The 20,485-nt window shown below is 37.7% G+C and overlaps 1 protein-coding gene across 1 annotated transcript; it reads left to right on the forward strand.

Annotated features, from left to right (window-relative positions):
• Nucleotides 1–6,105: 6,105 nt before the first annotated feature.
• chrnb5a (cholinergic receptor, nicotinic, beta 5a) lies at nt 6,106–17,602 on the forward strand. The gene is made up of 6 exons (XM_055034705.1): nt 6,106–6,430; nt 12,084–12,229; nt 12,356–12,400; nt 12,820–12,929; nt 13,947–14,937; nt 16,643–17,602. The coding sequence occupies exons 1-6, from the start codon at nt 6,385–6,387 to the stop codon at nt 16,796–16,798; spliced, it is 1,494 nt and encodes a 497-aa protein (XP_054890680.1). The 5' UTR covers nt 6,106–6,384; the 3' UTR covers nt 16,799–17,602.
• Nucleotides 17,603–20,485: the final 2,883 nt, after the last annotated feature.

The raw sequence follows: 20,485 nt of genomic DNA on the forward strand, positions 1-20,485 counted from the left end.
CAGGCTGCAAGGATGGAAAGAGTGAAAAACAAAAATAATGGAAAGATGGATGGACAAAGCATGTCTCAATACACAGATGGATGATGGGGAAAAAGGAAATGATTGTGTAGATAAATGGATAGACGTAAACAGGGTTAGATGAATGCATGGGCACATCGAAGAACAAATAGAAAAACTAATGAATGGAAGGACATGATGCACAAACACATGGATAAATAAATAATTGAGAGAATGAATTGATGGGTCGATAAATTGACACGTTGTAAAATGGATTGATAGAAGAATAATGCGTGGATGGATTGAGGACAAAACTGATAAATATTTTATGTATGCTTTATATATTTCATAGAAGAGATGGTTACAGTTTCCTACAGTCTCCTCTCTTTCTTGTACTCAACTTTCATTGTGTTTAAAAGGAATGAAAAGAGAGAAAAACTGCTTGTGTGCGAGAGGGAGAGCATGTGCGTAGTGTGCAGACTGTCCCAGGCTGACAGGGTACACGACTTCTCCATCCTGCTGTTATATAAACGGAAAGTGAGGGCATTAAGCTCTGCTTGCCACACGTTTATTCACACAGAAGCGGGTGTGTACTGGCACACTCTGTGTTTGCCTTTCTCAAAACCTGTTTTTTTTGTGTGCATAACTCCACTATCAGCAGGGTAAGGCTTTGAAATGAACACATCAGCAGGGCAGGGCATGGCAGGTCATTTCCTGTCTCTGGGTGAAGCCTGCATGGTTTTTATTTCGTAGGGGTCTCTCTCTCTGAGGTGGATGGCTTCTGGCCATGCTGTCATTTTTTTGGGGGGGGTTGTCAGAGGACTTCACTGTCACAGTGTCTCAGTCAGGGGGACGAAGTGTGTGTGGGGTGGAAAAGTTGCGGTGCTTGCTTCCCCATGTGGGAAAGCAGAATTGGGAAAAGCTTTGAATCTGACAATGCTACATCAACACATCGTGTGCTGCATGGTGCACAGCGGGAACATGGACTGCAGGAGCCTCTGGTCTTCTTCCCAGTCTGATGGATAATTCTCTCTCCAGGGAGCTGGTGTGAACCACAGAGAGATGAACAAAGTTCATTAAGTCATCCGATAAGATAAAAACCCCGTCTGTTGCTGTCCTTTAGAGTGAAAAACACAAACAAAAGCTCATTTCCATTTCTGAGCAACCAGCATGCATTATGTATGGATGTATTTTGAATAAATGCATTGATTACAAAGTTGAAATGAGGAAATAAACTTAGAAAATGTTTTTGTTTTGTTGTTCTTTAAATACTTGGGTCAAGTGTGAATTTATTACTTTAACTTATTTCTGATTGTCTTTGCATGTTTTCTTAATCAAGTAATCAAAAGAAGAAAAGAGCAGACTGTTTTTTTTTTAAGTCGGATCTTGGTTTCATCAGTGTCTCCTGCTCAGGTGTAAAGAGGTGAGTTAAAAACAACACCATCGCTGACAAGGCAATGAAACTGGTCACTTGTGATTTTTTAAAATCAAGTTTGATTAAAAGAAATCTTGAAGCTGATATATTAGGTGCAAAAACACACAAAAAAGAACATTCCTGATTGTTAAGAAATGCAATGGCTGTTCTAACTTTTAAATTTTGAAAGTAATCATTACTATTCCTTGTTTTTTTTTCTCTTGGTTAGCTATGATTTGAAGTCTTTTTCATCCCTTCATTGAAAAAGGTGAGCAAGTAATACCATGTCACATGAGCATTTGTCTGAGGTTGATTGTTGTGCTAGGGTTTATATTTGCTCAGACTGTCATGTCAGATCAGGACATGAACATCAAATTTACCTCTTTGCTGAGGTGATGAAAATACAAAAAATATTGTTTTTGAAGGAGGGTTGAGAGAAAGGTCAAAGCCAGGTAAGCGAGTTAGTCTGCGAAGACAACATCCAGAGATGGATATCGGGAAGGAAAAGGCTAAAGCTGCTGGTGTTTAAAACAAGTTACGTAGCTTTTAGAGCAAACCGCCTTTTTCTTCTCAAAATTAAAATCAGTTCATAAATCTTTTTTATGTGATCTAATTTTATTTTACACTAAAATCCTGCTCCTAAAAGTTATTCTTGCTCTCTTAAAACGTACATTAGGCTCAGAGGAATCTCTTTCTTTAGGAGTGTGTGACTTGTATACGTCTGTTTTGTGTGCAGTCTTTTCAGTGACCTCTAACAGTGGCAGTGGATCCTTCCTTTATAAAGTTCTGTATCTGCAAACACAGATTTTACCCACCCTACTTTCGGAGATCATCCTATGACTTTACTTAAAGAGCTGCAACATATTTTTTGAGCAGCCACTGCAAAAAAAAAAAAAAAAAAAAAAAAAAAAAACAGTGGAAGAGCAAGTCTCTTTTTCTTTTTTAATGTTATGTTTACTTTAAGACTTGGATTTTATTTTGTCCCTTTAGTTTCTGTTCTCTAAATCGATGTTTGGTTTTCTGACTTAAAGTAAATCTCAGTAGATGTCTGCTGCTAATAAAATGCCTTAAATTTTGTGTATTTGTGACAAGTATTTGAAATATAGATCTGTTTATTTTTTAAAGAGTATTATAAAACTTTCCAGGCAAAAGTATTCACAGAACTGAGAGCATTTAACATCAGATTGGATCATGGGGGTTATTGGCTGGGATGAAGAGCAGGATTTATCCAGCAGATGATAAAAAATCTGTTTCTCTGGAACTTTCTACAAAATAATCACCTTCTTGGAGATTTGCTGCTTTACCGCTATACGAGAGATATTAAATGAAAATACAGAAAGATTTGTGGATCTAATGTGATAATGTAAAACTCTTCAATTCACAGTAACACGAATAACAGCCACCAAAAAGTGGTCAAGTTCATCAATTCATCTGTACATAAAATTGGTTCAATTGTGCCTTTTCTCTTGACCTTTTCTTGGCCCGTATTGTTATATTTCCTTTACGTATTTGTTCATTGCTGTTAGTTGCATCCAATGAATCAACTGGCTGTTTGAAAGTTTTGCCTGATGTTTCTTTTCTGTCTTCTGTATGGTTTTTTTGCCCTTTTTGTGAGAGTGACACATTACCTTTACTTGTAAGGTCAAACAAACTTAAATCCACTTTAAATTCTGCAACTATTTGGTCTTTAAATAATACACTCTTCTACTTCAGATGAAATATGTCAAAGTTTTTATTCTGCCGGAAAATGTAAACTTGGTGATTGAGTGAAGAAAGTGTTATTATAAAAGACTGATCTTATTTTGGATAATTTATTCATATTAATCCAACAGCCCTCAAAATCTGCATCATACAGCTGCTCTGCTGATTTTCAGCTGGGACGGCTGCAGCAACCTTTCGTGCTCTAGCGCAGAACTCTTCCATCGGGCTTGTGCTCAGTAGCACATTTCATGATCTGCCCCAGATAATCACGACTTATATCGTTTTTCATGCGGCCGTGCAAAGCTGGTCAAGCACACGAGAGCTGAAGTGATGCCGCTGCACGGAAGTCAAAACAACTCTACTTGTAGAAATCGCTGCACTGGAGGAAAAGGAAACGACACTGCTTCAAGAATAATGTTGACTCATTCATCTTGTGTTTTAATCATTACGCATGAGTCGGGAGCCAAGCAGTCGAGAGCCACATCAGAAACAACTGCAGAGGAGGGAAAATATTTTATTATTCATGAATGTTCCTGCTCATGTAAGAGACCATTGGGATCCAAAAATTGTAAAACCACACCTGCATGTCAACTCAGCTGTGTATATGAATATTTCCTCCCCAAATAATGTGTTAACAAGCATGCTAACACTATCAACTTCCACACAAATGACAGTGACCTAAATTGATTGAAAAACAATGAACTCAAGTGCACTAAGCTTTACAATACATTTTATAGGAGCAAACTGCTAAACTGTGATCTTCCTGCAGTTTTAAACGATATCCTTTAAGGCTAAAAGTACTTTAACAAGGTGGGAGCTGATAAAATTCCTAGTATGCAATAAAGATACACACAGAAAATACAAAGGCAGTTTCAAAATACTTATTATACTTTTGTTAAGAGAAAAAAAGAGGCCTAAACAATCCTAACCTTATGTTAAAATATATTTGCCATCCTTAATTAACTTTATTTTGCCACATTCATTTAGTTAAAATAGAATAAAACAACAAAACTAAACAAACTGCTGCAGGCCTCATTTGTTTTTATCTTTGCTCAGGGTTCCAGATTGTTTAAGGTTGGCATAAATGTGATACAGCAGAGCAGAAATAATGCAGAGCCTTGTCTAATGTTTCCAAAAACATATTGATAACCCCCAGAGTGTCGGGGAAATTTGTTGGTGAACAAATGAGACAAAAATAGAACATTTTGGACAACAAGTCTGTTTACATTAGGCTCAAAATTAAGGCAGCATTTTAGAAAAATAAACATCATGCATCTGTCAAACAGGTGAAAGTCTAGAACCGCTTTGCTACTTCAGGCCCTGAATGGCTTGAAATAGATGATGGAACCATAACTTCTGCTCACCACTGGAAAATCCTGATGAAGGACGTCGGACCATCACTTTGTGGCTTACAGTTCACCCTCAGGCTGTGAAGCAGGATGATGGTTGCCAGTTGTTGCATCACTTGATGGAAGTTGTTGCTGCCAAGTTTTAGTTTTAGAGGACAAAATACTTTATCACATACGTCAAGATTGGATTGAATAGCTTTCTTTTGCGTGAAGAAATCAATTCATAATTTTAAAACTGCGTTGTGTGCTTACTTAAGTTATCTGTCGCTGGTCTGAAAATGTGTTTGACAAACTAAAAGCACTGTGCGTGTATTCAAAAAGATGACAAGACGAGAGAAGAGGACGTCCTAGGGCACAGATTCTGTCCCAGTGGAACAAGGCTGGGACAGCCAATGACTCCGTTTCCTTACAGTCATATTTTGTATGAAAACAGTCCAGTTTCAGTAAGAACAAAACAAGAGCTCAGATTTTATCATTATATTCTATGCTTGTGTGTTTGGTGTCTGGCTTTTCAGCTGACCTCACACTGAGCTCTGAGAAGCCCTGATTAAATCTATCTTTCTCTTCTCTGCTTTTAGGACGCAGAGATAATGCTCATTAGGAGAGACAGCCAGGGACTTTGGAAGGCTAATGCTTGCATGTTGCTTAGGTGTGGCTGAAACAGGGTGTGATGGCAGGACAACAGGGTCAGACTGAACCTGGAGCTCTGGCTATTTTGTGTAATATCTATTCGTGAAAGCATAAAATGTCTTTTTAAATGAATATTTTATATTAGATTAAAGTCTGTATGAAATGTCCTGTATTACCGTATTATATGAGAGTTGTTCAAAGATATTAAAAATTGTGGAAAATGACTATTTCAGTTCGATTAGAAGATTGATAATCCTACACTTGAGATAAAGATGAAGTAACATATACCTTAAATATGATCAAGAGTGCTTTAATGCTGGTTGACAACAATTTTTGTACAGAAGATGATACTTCCATCCTGTGCTTCAGATAAGCTGTTTCCTTTCCTTTCATTCATTTCAACTGCAACAATTTGCATGATCTCAATAAATTTAGAAAGAACAAATAATATTGGTCTCGGCAGCACCGCTTGAAACTCTGACCTTCTTTGTTTCATTTTCTTATAGCAGTTCACAGCCAATATAGAAATTCAAGAGTAGCACAGATTCAGAACTGAACAAAATGTTGTCCAGCTCAGATGTGGATAACAAAGCCTTTTTCCTGAAGCTTAGTTTAATTAACATTTTGCCCATAAATAATTGATTATGGAACTTTTTATGGCTTTAACAACAAATCAACTTTCAAGGCATCAATTTCAATTAAAAGTGCAAGAAAATTAATCCAGATTAGCTTGGTTTCAGTTAATTTTAAGGATTAAGGGTCATCCGCGGGAAACTTTAATCGCTTCCTATTTGTTGTCACACTTTGAAAGTGTGGATCAGGTGAGCAGAGAGTGAAACCGAGAGCGATTCAATCCTCCACCTGCATGACTGAGTCAACGACCCTCTTACTTCTGGCAAGTATTTTCCATTAAACAAAACTCACATTGGTGAGAGGGAACCAGGCAGCACTCGGATGTCCACAGCGTGGCTTCCTCTGCGCGCAATCACAGCTGCTGGACCGGCGGTGGAGTCGGTGCGCTCTTGCAGAAGACATCCAGCCTCCTCTTCTCCCGGCTCAGTCTGCAGCCTGTGCTCCTCTCCATCCTCTCGATGCCTCGGAGCGTCATCAACTATCGGCTCTCAGCCGCGGAGTCTGACATGATGGCAGCACTATAGCCACTTTTGTCTTGGTTTGCTTCGATTTTCGTCTCCCCCTGCTGATTTGAATAAATCTCACGGCAGGAAAACGCCACAGACTCTCCATCTGGAAGTTCTGGGAGATAAAGCGCGTCGCTCTGGAGGAGATAAAGAGATGGGGGTGAAAACAGCGCTGGCTCTCCTGGTTCTCGCCGTGGCAGGTGAGTTAGTTTTCTTAAGCATTATTATTATTATTATTATTATTATTATTTGGTGAGCTGTCTTGTCATTTTCTTGCCCTACTGTTGCTCACTTTCCTGGCCAAATGGAGATGTTATTGGTTGAGGGTTATTGCACTTTCTGCCCCAAAGCATTAAGTTATTGTTGAATAAGTTTAAAGCAACAAGATCTGGGCAGAATTATATTCACTTATTTCATGCTTAACCCATGACTAGTTTTCTGGAGTCAGTTTCGATGCAGTGAGAATAGGACTTTAAAGCGCGTGGTTCAGTTAAACTAGTTTTTAATGATGACTTTGGTGATATGCTGATATTTAGCCACAAATAGTGATTTCAGCAATGGCTGTGTATGCTTTATGACTTTTTAAGATGTGTAAAGCTGCATAATGTGATCTACAAACGCAAGAAGGGAATTAAAAAATGTGTCCTGTGTCCTACATGTAACAGAATTTTGTGTTTCATTAACAAATCTAGAGGAAGTTTACTGGGAAGTTTTTATGTTGGACCAATCCAAAGTGGGATCATGCCTAACTGTAAAGTACTATTAAAATGGTGCATAGTTTTTGTTTTTTAAAGTGTTTTCATTCACCTCCCTCAACAGCACAGAACCACTTTTTGATGCAGTTCCTGGACACATGGACTCGGATCAGATTAGCTTTTCTGAAGAGAAGAATCCCAAAACCATGATGCTGTCATGGTATATAAACGTATGGTTTGCTTTGACAAACTGTGTTTTGTATTTATGTCACAAGGTTTAGTTTTGGTTTGACCAGAACAACTTCTTCAACGCTTATCTTCTTATGGATAACTTTCAACAGCAACTTTATATTTGCCACTTTTCCATGAAGGCCAGAGTTATGAAGTTCAGCATTATCAGTTAGTATAAGTCACTGTTTTCCAGTTGTGATCTCAAAGTTGCCCTGTCCATAGATTTATATTATTGTTGCTGAGCTGGATTATCATCTTGGTAGTTACTGGTGTGACATTCAATTAAATTAGATTCAAAATACTTTATGAATCCCAAAGAGAAATTAAGTTTTGCTCTAATCCGGATGATTCAAAGACACGTTGTGTATGGCGTGCATTTCAATTTTAGGATGATGGTTCAAATAGTTCTCAGGGGAAACAATGAAGTTGTTGAACGTTGTTGCACTAACTCTCTGTAAACTACTCCACAACTTTATCTCTCACCTGTGTGTTGTGTTCCTTGGTCTTCATTAAGCTTTTTATTTACTAATATTCTCAAACAAACTTCCGAGGCCTTTACAGAACAGCTCCACCTGCACTGGGATTACAGGATGACAACATTTTGGTTACTTCTGAAAACCTTTGAAACTTTTAAAATAACTAAATTTTACTTTGGGCTATCAGAGTCAATGGGAATGCCAGTTTTGAAACTTTTGTTTGTGAAAACCTGCCAAATCTGGTTTCTCTCTCACAATTATACACCACTTTCTTTTAGTCTGTTGAAATTTCAATGAAATACACTATTAACCTTTGTGGATGTAAAACAAGTTAAAGGTAATACTTTTCTAAGATACTGGACATTGAGACCATGCAATCATTTGAGTATGAGCTCAGCCTTCAGCCTGAAGCTTGAATTTAGCAAATTATGAGACAGTAAAATATTTTCAGGACCTCTCCATGACCTCTGAAATGAGCGCAAAAGAACTCAAAATAAAATGCAAAAGCAATAGTAATGTGTATCATAATTTGACTTGTTCTTACATGTGGCAAAAATACATTCTGGTTGTTTTTCTTCAACTGCAAATAAACCCATTATTTATTTTGTGTTTATCTTGTCTGCCCTGCTGTCCCAGTTGGATTTTTTTTCTACTCAAATTAACTTATTTTTGTGTAATTTATTAGTTAATGTGCAGCTGTACTGATTTTTTTTGTTTTATCATATTTTATTATCACCGCTGCTCAAACTGTAGGTCCACTTATCATTAATGACATGCCGGATTAAAACTTTTAATGACTTATTTTTATGATTTTTTCCCCATGGTTAATAATTATGTATATTGATATTATTGAAGATTTTCTTTCATCCATTTAGAGTCAGAGTTATTCATACAGACTCAGATATATATCTATAGCCTCAATAATGCTTAAATGTCCCTTTAGGATTTAGACTTTGACCCCATGCTTTTATTTTAGCCACCAAGAAACCTCAGGATCAAAGCTATAATCCTTAATAGAATATCGCTCTTTTTATTAGAATGGACAGAGTTCATTTAAATTTGTAACAGACGTGGATGCAAAGCAGAATTGACTAATTTTCCAGATGGTTGATTTTTACTCTATTCTGATAACATTTTATTCATTGGAGAGTTGATCTCTATGTGTGTAAACACACAGTGTAGAACATATTTACCACCATAAATACGAGTAAAAGCATATTTTACCGCTGTAGTATAACACCACAGACAAACTTGAAAATAACAAAATCCTACATTTGTTTAATGGAAAACAGTAGCAAATGGGAAACTATTTGGTTTCCTTCAATAGCATTTCATGAGGGTAAAGCTTACACAGAGACCATCTGACCATTTCTCTTCACAATCTGCCTCTATGTGTTGTGGTGGGTGTTGGGACTGAAGATGTCCTTGGATAAAGGTGGATCTTGTGTCCAGAGAACCATTTGTGCATCTACATTTCAAAGAGCTCCTGATGCTATCGCTGTAATAACAAGAAGCAAATTGTAAATGGACTGAGCTTATGTAGCACTTTTCCACTCATACTAACCACTCAAAACACTTTACACTGTAGCTACTTTCATCCAATCACACTTACATTTATACGCTAAACGCAGATTGGTAAGCAGTCTGGGTTATGCCTTGCCCAGAGGCACATAGGAGGCACATGATAGGAGGAAGCTGTAATTGACCCTATATCCTTCTAATTGCAATATGACTGCTCCATGCAATATTCGCCCAGAGACGCTCGCCGCATCGGACTTCCTCCACTTCAGTTAAAACCCAGGAGTTTTTTTTTCCTACTCTACCCATTCCAAACATGATGTCATGGATTATTAATGATAAGCTTCTTTAAACTGAGTAGCTTGAAAGAGACGTTTAAATAATAAAAACAGGAATTACGTGAAAATAAAATTTTATGACATGGTATTTTTTTCCAACTGTATAATTATATTCAAAACATTAGTTAAACAGTAGTTAAAATATTTAACTGAGCATTCTGGATGCATAGAAAATATACATAATCATGACTTTATTTGGATTAGAACCAGAATCAGCAGATATTTTTTATTAAGAACTAAGTGTTTGATTTGATGTGACAGTCTTTTCTGAAATGTTATGTTTTCATTAGCAGTAAGTAGAAAATCAATATAATCAACTATAAGCTTGATGTCTGTCTGCCTTAATGTGTTTCACTTAGTGAATTCAGTTATCAAACTCATAATATTCCAATTTACTGAATATGACAAGTTGTTTCACCAGACTTGTTGTGATTATGGTGTTTGTATTACAGGAATAAGTTGATGAATTGAGAAATCAACTCTACTAGCAAAACAAACTGCAGCAGCAGTTGCAGTAGCTGCACCCCAAGCTGTATATTCATGTAAAAGTCACACAGTGGGAGCTGAGAGAGGATGAAAGCCGTTTTCTGCACTTCATGTGTCTTTTCCTGTTGTAAGCCACCATGGTTTTCAGACACGTCAAAGAAGGAAATAAAAAAACAGGAAACAATCTGGCCTACGTAGAGCTTTCATTGTTTTTCATGTCCTTAAATAAAGAACTTTTTACTAAGAGGGAAAAAATTGAGACCAAGCAATCACCAGAAATGAGATACTCAAAACTCCAGGAAGGTTCACATAAAAAATGTTAAAGGTCCAACAGCGTTTGACCACATTATCGAGGATGCGTGAGTGGCACTCTATTATTATTTTTTTCTTACAGAATGACCGATTAGGGAAGTGTACTGAGTAAATCCTAGTCCAGCTAAAGCCTGAATTGTTTTGGTCCACCACAGATGGCATTCCCCTGAATTATTCACCATCCTAAAAAGAAACCCAAAAAATGCAGAATCTAAAGTTTGTTTTCCTTTATGTATCATCTGATAATGGATCATCTGTCTTGTCTGTGTCATTCAAGCACAACAGCACCTCTTCATCTTTTTAATGTTCTGATCTTTTTCAAGATTTGACGTGAGTGGGAAAGACCTGAAGATTAATCTCTGACGATGTTAGAGTCTCTCTGCACCAAAATGATGGTATTTTTATTTTAGTGGCTATAAATTATTGACGTTTAGAGAGTGCACTGAGGCAGACCGAAGTGTCTCTCTCTGTGTGTGGGCATGCATGTGTGATGAGACCCACTGGTAGACACAAAGCTCCATCTAAGCTTACGTCAGCTAATAGAGCTCATTCTTTCCTTATTTGCTCTTTGAAGATTTGCTGTCAGAGTTAACACCTAACATGACCTGACACAATGTGGGCTACTTGTCTTCATGTTTTCCTGTTGCTCCAGCATGCATAGGAAGAGATTTATCTTTCCCAGTTGATAAATATTTTGTGAGATAGTTTATTTTTACATTGCCCCCTTTTACATTTTTAAAGTAAAATTGGCTCCTTCTGTCTGGTGCGGGACAGTGAGAAAAATAGCAAAAAGACGGTGCTGCAGAAGGGCCCATTGTACAAGGTCAAAGCACTATAGAAAGGTTATTTTAAATCTTAGTCTTTATTCTTTAACATTTAACAGCGACCGTTATGAGATTTAAATGTCTTTATGAGCATGCATGTCATTGTAAATGCAGTATCTTAGAAATAAAATGATAAACTTTAAACCTTTAAACATTTTCACAATTTGAGCAAAAACTTTTGTGTACAGTATTTTATTGAGATTTTATGCGGTGTATCGACACAAAGTAATGCATAATGATGTAATCTAAGGAAAATGATGCACAATTTCAAAAATATTTGACCAAAGAACTTTTGGGACTCTATCTTGTTCCACCACGTTTGAGTTACGTCTCTACCAGTTTTGCATATTTAAAGATGTGAGTGTCTGCCAAGTCTTGTTGCAAAACAGCTTTTGTTCAGCAAGGATGGCAGTAAAAAGCAATTTTCAAGTCTCACAGCATATCCTTGATTTGGATTTAGATTGCCCTGTTAGCTCCATCCACCTTCCCATCCTGCTGAAGAAAAGCATCCCCCCGGCATAATACTGCCCATACCATGTTTTACTAGTGAGATGGTGGAAAACTACTACTAGTCTACAGATTTTCACATTTCGTGTTGGAATAGCTGCTGCCTTTTGGTGGGTTTACAGTGATTACATGTCGACAGCGTTGCCCCGGGTGTTTCATCCGCGTGTTTCAGAGTGGATAGAAATAATGAACCACACACACATTTCCTTACTTTTTGTACTTAATGTATTTAGCTGGAAGTGACTTCATGTTTTTGTGGCTATTATATTCAATTTATATGAAAACATGTAGTGTAAGAGACACTAGAAAATATATTGGTATGAAAGCTTGAAGAAGGAAATAGGCTTGATTTTGTATGTGACTGCATACATATTTTATATTATGTGAAAAATGACAGTAAACTTTAGTCAGTAATATGCAGTTTGTTTCTTTTTCTGTGTGTATGTGTGTTTCTGCACGTACCCAGCCGCCCTGTGTGCAGACGTAGAGGAGAGGCTGGTGAGTCACCTGTTGTCATCGGAGCGGTATAACAAGCTGATCAGGCCAGCTGTCAACAACAGCCAGCAGGTCTCCATTAACATACAAGTGTCTCTGGCCCAGCTGATCAACGTGGTAATTGAATACAGGATCCCACAGCTGAAAAGACATGCTGCTATCATTCCATCACATCATGGATTGTTATTTTGAAGGATTTCTAGATGTGTCTGAACTGTGTCGCCATGTTTGTCTGCCTTTCAGAACGAGAGGGAGCAGATCATGACCACCAACTGTTGGTTAACCCAGGTTTGTTCAGCTGAACTCCATTGTCTCTATAGTTGTGTGAGAAAAAGGATTGTTGGATGCCTTTATATATATTCTACTGTCATAAAAATGTACATGGGTTTGTCGCAGTGCAGTGGTTTGTAGAAAACTGTGCACAGACGTAAAGCAGGTTCACTGGTTTGGTCAGCTCACATGTTAGCCAAAGATTTTGGTGTGCTACTATTATAAATACATGTTGACATCTGACTCAACCATTATTCTGGTTGAGTCAGATGAACCATATGACCTCAGAATTCACATATTTCGTTTTGTTGCAGTTATTTGTACGTCTTTTCAAAGTTCCTGGCAGGGGATAAATAATGGATGTTTTGAAATGACTGTGTGCGTGATTTTAAATTAATTAATTCACATGGATTTCCATAACTTTAATCTTGCATCAGGGATGGAACGACTACAGACTGATGTGGGATCCCAACGAGTATGAAGGAATCAAGAAAATCCGACTCCCGTCACAGCACATCTGGCTTCCAGATATCGTCCTCTATAACAAGTAAGATGGCTTTCTGTACCACATAGTTAACTTAAATTGGTTAGTTTCTTGGCAAAGACTCGGCTTTGAGCATAAACAACGTGTCAGACCTTTGGGAAAGATATTCGAGAAGCTTAATGACAATTTTTCATTAAACACTCCAAAAGTGGTTGTGCGTTTAGGATTATTATCCCGATTGTTATCCTGTGAGAACACACAGTTCTAAGTTCTAACCATCTAGATGTTATATTGTGCAGCACTAGTATTATTTTCAGTAAAGCAGCTCTAGCAGTTAGAAAGCTTTGTCTTTACTCCTCAAAATATGCTTTTTCTCAATGTTTGCGTTATCTGACCACAAAACATTTCTGCATAAGGCATATTCAGTGCAACCAACATCTCATTTCAGTTAAACTTGAAGCTGTCATTTTCAGAGCTGGTGTTTATTCATGACTAACATCCCATAAGTTTATGATAACATGAAGATGGCTTGAATGGAGAGTGGTCTTGATTTATTAGTTTATACAGACTTTTCCTAAGCAATTCTTTTGTTTTATCTTTAACATCAATATCAAATTTCTTTTCTCCAAGGTAAACAGGTTTTGTTAAGTGGTCTCTTCAAATTACTACCACGGCTGGACGAGGGTTTTCTATCAGACCAAAAAACACACACCAGACTGGTTTTAGAATAGATAAAGCAGGATGACATAACGCTTGCAGAATTATATTGCCAAAGTCTCAACTTTGACCTTGTGGAAAAGAACCACTTCAAATATCCAGCCAGAATTGTATCAGGAACTTGTTGATAGCTGCAAAAAGTGAGTTTGAAGGTTCAACTCACCAAGAAAAATGTGCAAAAGCAAATATTAGTGAGGGTGTATTGATACGCTGGTGCTCTTGGTCATAATTTTGATCAAGCGTGGATTAAAGGAATTCCAGATTTAATTCAAACTTGATTACTATGTTTCTATGTTCTGTAATTATTCCGTCCCAGAAAAAGAAGGGTTTCAAAATTGCCTTTGGTCTTCTCGTCTCTTTCAGTGCTGATGGAACGTATGAAGTTTCCTTCTACTCCAATGCTTTAGTTTCCAACAACGGAGATGTCGACTGGCTCCCACCGGCTATCTACAAGTCTGCCTGCAAAATAGAAGTCCGGGATTTCCCCTTTGACCAGCAAAACTGCACCCTGAAGTTTCGTTCCTGGACGTACGACCACACAGAAATAGATCTCAACCTCCTCAGTGATTATGCTTCTCGGGATGACTTCAAACCCAGCGGTGAGTGGGATATTGTTTCCCTGCCAGGACGCAAGAATGAAGACCCAAATGATATCAGATACCTCGATATCACCTATGACTTCATCATCAAGAGGAAACCTCTGTTCTACACCATCAACTTGATCATCCCCTGCATCCTCATCACCTCCCTGGCCATCCTGGTGTTTTACCTTCCATCAGACTGTGGGGAGAAGATGACTCTTTGCATCTCTGTCCTCCTCGCCCTGACTGTGTTTCTACTTCTTATCTCAAAGATAGTGCCGCCAACATCTTTAGCAGTGCCTCTCATTGGGAAGTACCTAATGTTTACAATGGTGCTGGTCACCTTCTCCATTGTCACAAGCGTTTGCGTGCTCAACGTCCACCATCGGTCCCCAAGCACACACACCATGCCACCTTGGGTCAAGCGGGTCTTTCTCCACCGGCTCCCTTCTTTCCTCTTCATGAGGAGACCTGGAAGCTCAAATATCCGTGAGAAATTCAGGAAAAAACACCAGAGGAAAAAGTGTTCCGATCAGAGGCCGTGCGGAGCAGAGAGTGGGACGGGCATCTCTGCGGGGGTGGCGGATTCTTCATCGTCCTTCTATGTCAACGAAGAGTCAGCCAAGCGCTACGGCTGGAGAATCAGTGACTTATCGGAGAACACAGACATCAGGAAGAGGATGACGCTCAAGAGCAATATCGATGTGGAGGATGCAGTGGATGGAGTGCGCTACATTGCTGAGAAAATGAAGAGTGAAGATGATGATGAAGGGGTAAGTATTCCTACTGTAGGAAAACTATTATCAGTCCTTGAACTTTGTGTCGCATTGCAAAAATAACCCTCAATGTATTTTAATTGGATTTTATGTGAAAGTACAATTAAAAATAGTGCATAGTTGTAAAGTGAAATCTAAGTGTGCCACTGAAACATAGTTTTGGAAATATCTCCATTGGATTTAGGTCTGGACTTTGACTGGGCCACACTGAAACCATCTCTGGTTGTAGTGAGACAAAATTTGTACAGAGTTTGAGAGTTACGAGAGAATATATGATGTTTGATACGAGTTTATCATTCACTGCAGAACTCCCCCTACCTACATCTGTTGATTATAATTACTCTACATCTGACACAGCATGGGGTAATAATTAGGATCTGATTGCTAAGTTTGGTCCAGCCTCACCAATTTTTGACTTTGACTAGACTAAAAGACATTTACCAATACTAGAAGTGGTATCATGAACATTCATAAAGGTCCTTCAAATCACCTGTAGTTTACTTTTTAATTTCTAAGGAACCAGAATTGAATGTAATTTCTCAAGTGATCCAGAACAATATCTTTCCAGATTTCCTGAGAATTTTTCTTGACTGGCTGCTTTCTCACTCATTATCACCATTAAGCCGTATATCTGCTCTAATGATTGAAAAAGAAGCGATTGTGTGAGGGGATGTTTTGAATAATCATTCACAAAGCCAGAAGAGTTGTTGCTTAACAACTTTAGAAATTAAAGCTTGGATCCATGGAAGCAAAACAAATAAGGAAGCAGAAGAAGTTTGGGGTCACTCAAGATTATTCAGCAGAATATTTTTCAAATTAGCTGCCATGCTCCCATCTGTCAAACGCCTGCAGGTCTCTACAAGACAGCTTGATAAGCTGTTCCCACATGGGCAATACTGTGGTTTATCAGGGAGGGAAAATCTGCAAAAGTGTGGATTACTTTGTCCAGGAAAAAATGTAATCCAAGTTAGGAGGTGCATCCCCTCCTAATAAACCCTCGGACTGGATCCTTCCCTTTTTAAAGATTAACACATGCTGGGAACTGTTAATTATGCTTGCCGTAGAGTCAACACATATTCATTTTTATTCTCTGTCTCCGCTTATTTAGCTTTTTTTTTTTTTTTGAGAACAATGTCGCTGAAACAACTTAGAAATAATTCACACTACTCGTGGCAAAATACAGTGAAATGATTCAGGAAGTCAGCCTGAAACAACTGATGAGAGGTTGAGTTGAAGTTGAAGAATCAAACTGAGAAAAATTTCAACAAAATTACCATAAAATCTTTAAATGGTTGACATTACGTTGCTGCTAGAAAATCGTAGAAAACCTCATATCTGATTATCACTCTGTGAGACAATAATTAAGACCAGTCAGTTGATGAGTTTCACTTCCACATGTTTTGATGTGTTTCTGATTCTGAGGACAACTTACTGATTGCTAAGGCTTTTGTAGGTCCAGAGTTATCATGAGTAGTATGTTACATCTTTATTCTTTCATTTATTAATAGTGCAACTTATTTATAGTATGAAATGAGCTCCTGGTTTCAGGCATTTGACTTTATTAAAAGAGACCGAGCTTTGAATTGAATTTTTCACCATTTTTAAAAATTTTTATTTTTTTTTTTACCAATCGGTTACTCTTTAGTTGAAGACCTTAAACAACAAACTGACAACTTTTAACAAAGTCTCTGATTCTCTGCAGATCATTGAAGACTGGAAATATGTGGCCATGGTGATTGACCGCCTCTTCCTGTGGATTTTTGTATGTGTGTGCGTCGTTGGTACTGCAGGACTTTTCATGCAGCCTCTGTTCCAGAGTTACAACACCCCAGTTATTGAAGACGCAGAACATAAATAAATATTTAAATCCTAATATTTCTCTAAAATAGAATGAATTTTCTAGGAACTAAACAGATCTCTGTTAGGATGTTTGACACATGCAACTTGCACATCCATCACTTCACCTGCTGACTTTTGATCTTCTGATTTTATTGTCCTCTACTCACCATATGCCAAGGTTGTCATATCAGGTCATTTATATCAACAGTACAAGATTAATTGATTTGTGTTTATAAGGCTTAGTTTCTTTTTGCCAATGGCGCATATGCTACTGTATTTGGTTTTATATTATTTATATTTGCCTTGTAAATGATACACAGGTGAAAACAAATACAAATTCTGAAGGGTTTTTATTTGAACACTCACATTTCTCACTTGGAAAGCATTCGCCCAACTTCTTAATTTTTTTTGGTGTGTGTATAACTAGTGTTGTTGCACAAACAAAAGATATTATCCATAGTTGATAAAAACAATTATTCTCAAATGGCTGTTCCTGTTTGTTCAAGTGGATTTTACTTTTCCTATCCAGTTAGCATTCATCAACTCTGAAACCAGCAGCAATGATGTTCATGTAATTTATCCACACACTCTTTAATTTCTGTATTCTCTTTCGTATTGTTTTCTTGATCTTTGCCAATAAGATATTAACACAACTAACTTTATTGTTTAATTTCTTCAGTGATTTTTCAGTGAAGGTTGAACTTTATGTTGTTTTTTCTTTCTTTCCACTGACAAATCAAATGTCTCTTTGTGTTTTAAACTAACTGATTGGATCTGATGTTTAATTTAAATTGACCAATAAAGGGTAAGGATGGTAACTAAATGTTGTGCTGAAGTTTATACTCAGTGACTTTTTCAATCCTGCAGGTTTTTCTTTTTTAATGCTCCAACTTTACAAATAGATTTTTAATTATTATTATTTTTTTTACCTTTTTAGGGGCTGCTGATGTCATTGTCCTCATCATGGCATCTTCACAATACTGCTTATTACAGGGGTTTTTGACTGCCACATATTTCAGACTATGACATGTAAAAAACCCCCAAAACAAATATAAATATATTCTGAACAAGAAGTTCTGGAGGGCATTTGAGTGTGCCTCTCTTGGCTTGCAACCTCACCTTCTGTTATTTTGAGATGGCATTGACGCTGAAGAAACACTGACTGGGAATAAACACACTCATAATAACTGGAGTCAAAAGTCTGTCAATCTTCCCCATATAGATTATATCACAGCTGCTGCTTCCTAAAATATAGTGCAGTCCTGAAAAAGAGTCATGAGTTAAATGGTAGAGTTAGCCTTAGGTTGCATGTCACAAATAATCCCAGGCTGAAATTTCAGGATGTGTTAATTATAATAAGTTTAATTGCTAAAAAAGAAAGAGAAACAGCTCCTGATCTCCAAATAGATGTGAATCAAGCGCCTACGCATTGAGACTGCTTTACAAACAAATAGCTCTAACACAAACTTCAACTGGGCTTCATGTTAGCTCAAGAATAGTGAGCTTCATTTCATGGGTTTCTGTAGCTGTACCTCACACTGGATGTTGAAGATGCTGCTGTAGAGGAACATCTGACTTTCTAAGTTGTGATTTCAACATTTCATTGACACAAAACTCAGAGTAAAGAAACTCCCTAACACTTTAGCACAGACCTTCAGAGACCTTTGGAGGGGCAGGGGCTAATAATATCTATTTAATCTCAAAAACAACTTGGCTGCAGACTGATTTATAGATCAAAAGAGCTCAAAGGGGTTAACTCCACATAATTTTTTGATGTTAGCACCTCTGAGATTTAGAATTGTAAGACTGGGACATCATGGCCAAGAAAACTCAGTAGCTGCAGGTCGGGGTCATTCAGGGGACCCAAGAAATGATTTATTTGTAACACAGACTATATATCTATCTGTAGCATCCATTCATAGAGAATGACAATGTTATCACATTTTATTTAATGCATTCAGTTGAGAAAAAAAGAACAATTATGATTTAATTAAGAAGTTTACTTTGTAAACTTTGTTTAAAGATCTTGATAGTTTCATTGTTGTGTTACCATGGCTACAATATAGTGTAATCTTTGTGTTTGAATTGGGTTTGTTCAATGCAAACAACAAATAATCGATTGATTGATTTTAATTTATTTTAAACTCTGCCAATAAACCTGGTCTCCCTCTTACAGATTCACCCCATCTATATTTAAACATGTTAGTGATGCTGACGTTCTTAGTAGGAAGGGGTTTAGGGGCGGTATATAATATATATAATTAATATATTTCTATATATATATATAATCAATTAATAACTAATCTCTCTCTTAATTAACCGTTTACGTATAATTTTTAAATTTTTCGCTGTGTTTATGTTGTTGTAGAATATATGCATATAACGGAATGACTGAAACATCAGAGCAGCTTAAAGTAGAAGAAAGCATTTTCTGCATATTCGTTATTAGAAAATCAGATGGCAGTTATCCTTTTTTCCCCTAACTACCGCGAAAGCTTAACGTATTCCAGCTCCTTTAATTGAAACTTATTGTATTGTTTAAAATTGTATTATGACTGCAGATTAAAATCAAATGCGACATCTCAACCAAAGATTAGAATGCGCTTCTCAACCAGATGTACTCTGTGCAATGGACCTTTATCACGCTTCGGGGTTTGAAAGCGGATGTGGGGTTGGATAACTTCCGGTGGCTATAGCGTTAGCATTAAAAGGCTAGGAAAATGGCTCAGTCTCGGCGCAGTTGTTTTTGTTCGGTCCCTGGTTGTTCATATGGGGCAAGAAAACAACATTTTTCGGTCATATCATGCGTTCCCGAAGGATCCGGACTAACGGAAGCAGTGGATCCAGGCGATCCGAAGAGATGAAGGTCCGGACTTTTGCATAAAGACGGGGAGCACTTTCGTATGTAGCCGCCGCTTCACACCGGAGGATTTTGTTAGCGGATCCACCACCAGCCGCCTTAAAAGTGAAGCTGTTCCTTCCCTGTTTGCCTGGAATAACTTCACTGCACCGGCAATGAGAGAGTCTGCTTTCGAGAGGGCTAAGAAACGGCAGTTTGTCCTCTCAGAAAGCTAGCCAGGCTGAAGATGCTACTGCGGATAATGACAACACGGCACATCCACCCGCAGGTAAAAGATAGTATATTGTATATATTTTCCATGTAAGATAATTTCAGTAAAATATAACTGTTACTATAATAATAATATTGTTATTATGATCACATAATAATGAAATAATGAGATTATGTGGTTATGTATTTTGTGGAGAGATTAAGTCAATGGCTGTATACATACATGATCCGACTCACAACATGTATTGATCTTCACAGAAGTAATGTTTCAAATATATAAGTAAAACTTGTTGCTAAACGTATGTTTTGCTATTTTATTTTGTGGTTTTACAGGTGCACTTGATGAAGCTCTGGATTATATTAAGGAGTTGGAGGCTAGACGTCAAAAAGTGGATTTGTCCGCCACACTTTTTAGCCGCTACTGTGCCTCTGATGATCAGATCCGGTTCTACACCAAATTTCCATCTGAATGTGTGTTCCGGATCTTCTGGGAGTCCATTTCACCCTCTACATCATGCCTGGTGTTCTGGACCAGAGCACAGAAACTTGGAGAGGAAGCATGTGCTGGAGCCAGCCCTGCCTGCTGCATGCCTCTGATTGATGAGATCCTGATGTACTCATTCAGGGTAGCAGTGG

The sequence above is a fragment of the Poeciliopsis prolifica genome, unplaced genomic scaffold (assembly GCF_027474105.1).
Source record: "Poeciliopsis prolifica strain line A6 unplaced genomic scaffold, Auburn_PproV2 SCAFFOLD009, whole genome shotgun sequence".
Lineage (NCBI taxonomy): Eukaryota > Metazoa > Chordata > Actinopteri > Cyprinodontiformes > Poeciliidae > Poeciliopsis > Poeciliopsis prolifica.

What these genes read in the sequence shown, in the direction of transcription:
- chrnb5a (XM_055034705.1), top strand. Translation starts at nt 6,385, where the DNA reads ATGGGGGTGAAAACAGCGCTGGCTCTCCTGGTTCTCGCCGTGGCAG. An exon ending in CCAACTGTTGGTTAACCCAG is followed by an intron (nt 12,401 to 12,819) that starts GTTTGTTCAGCT and finishes ATCTTGCATCAG; the next exon opens with GGATGGAACGACTACAGACT. An exon ending in GATATCGTCCTCTATAACAA is followed by an intron (nt 12,930 to 13,946) that starts GTAAGATGGCTT and finishes CGTCTCTTTCAG; the next exon opens with TGCTGATGGAACGTATGAAG.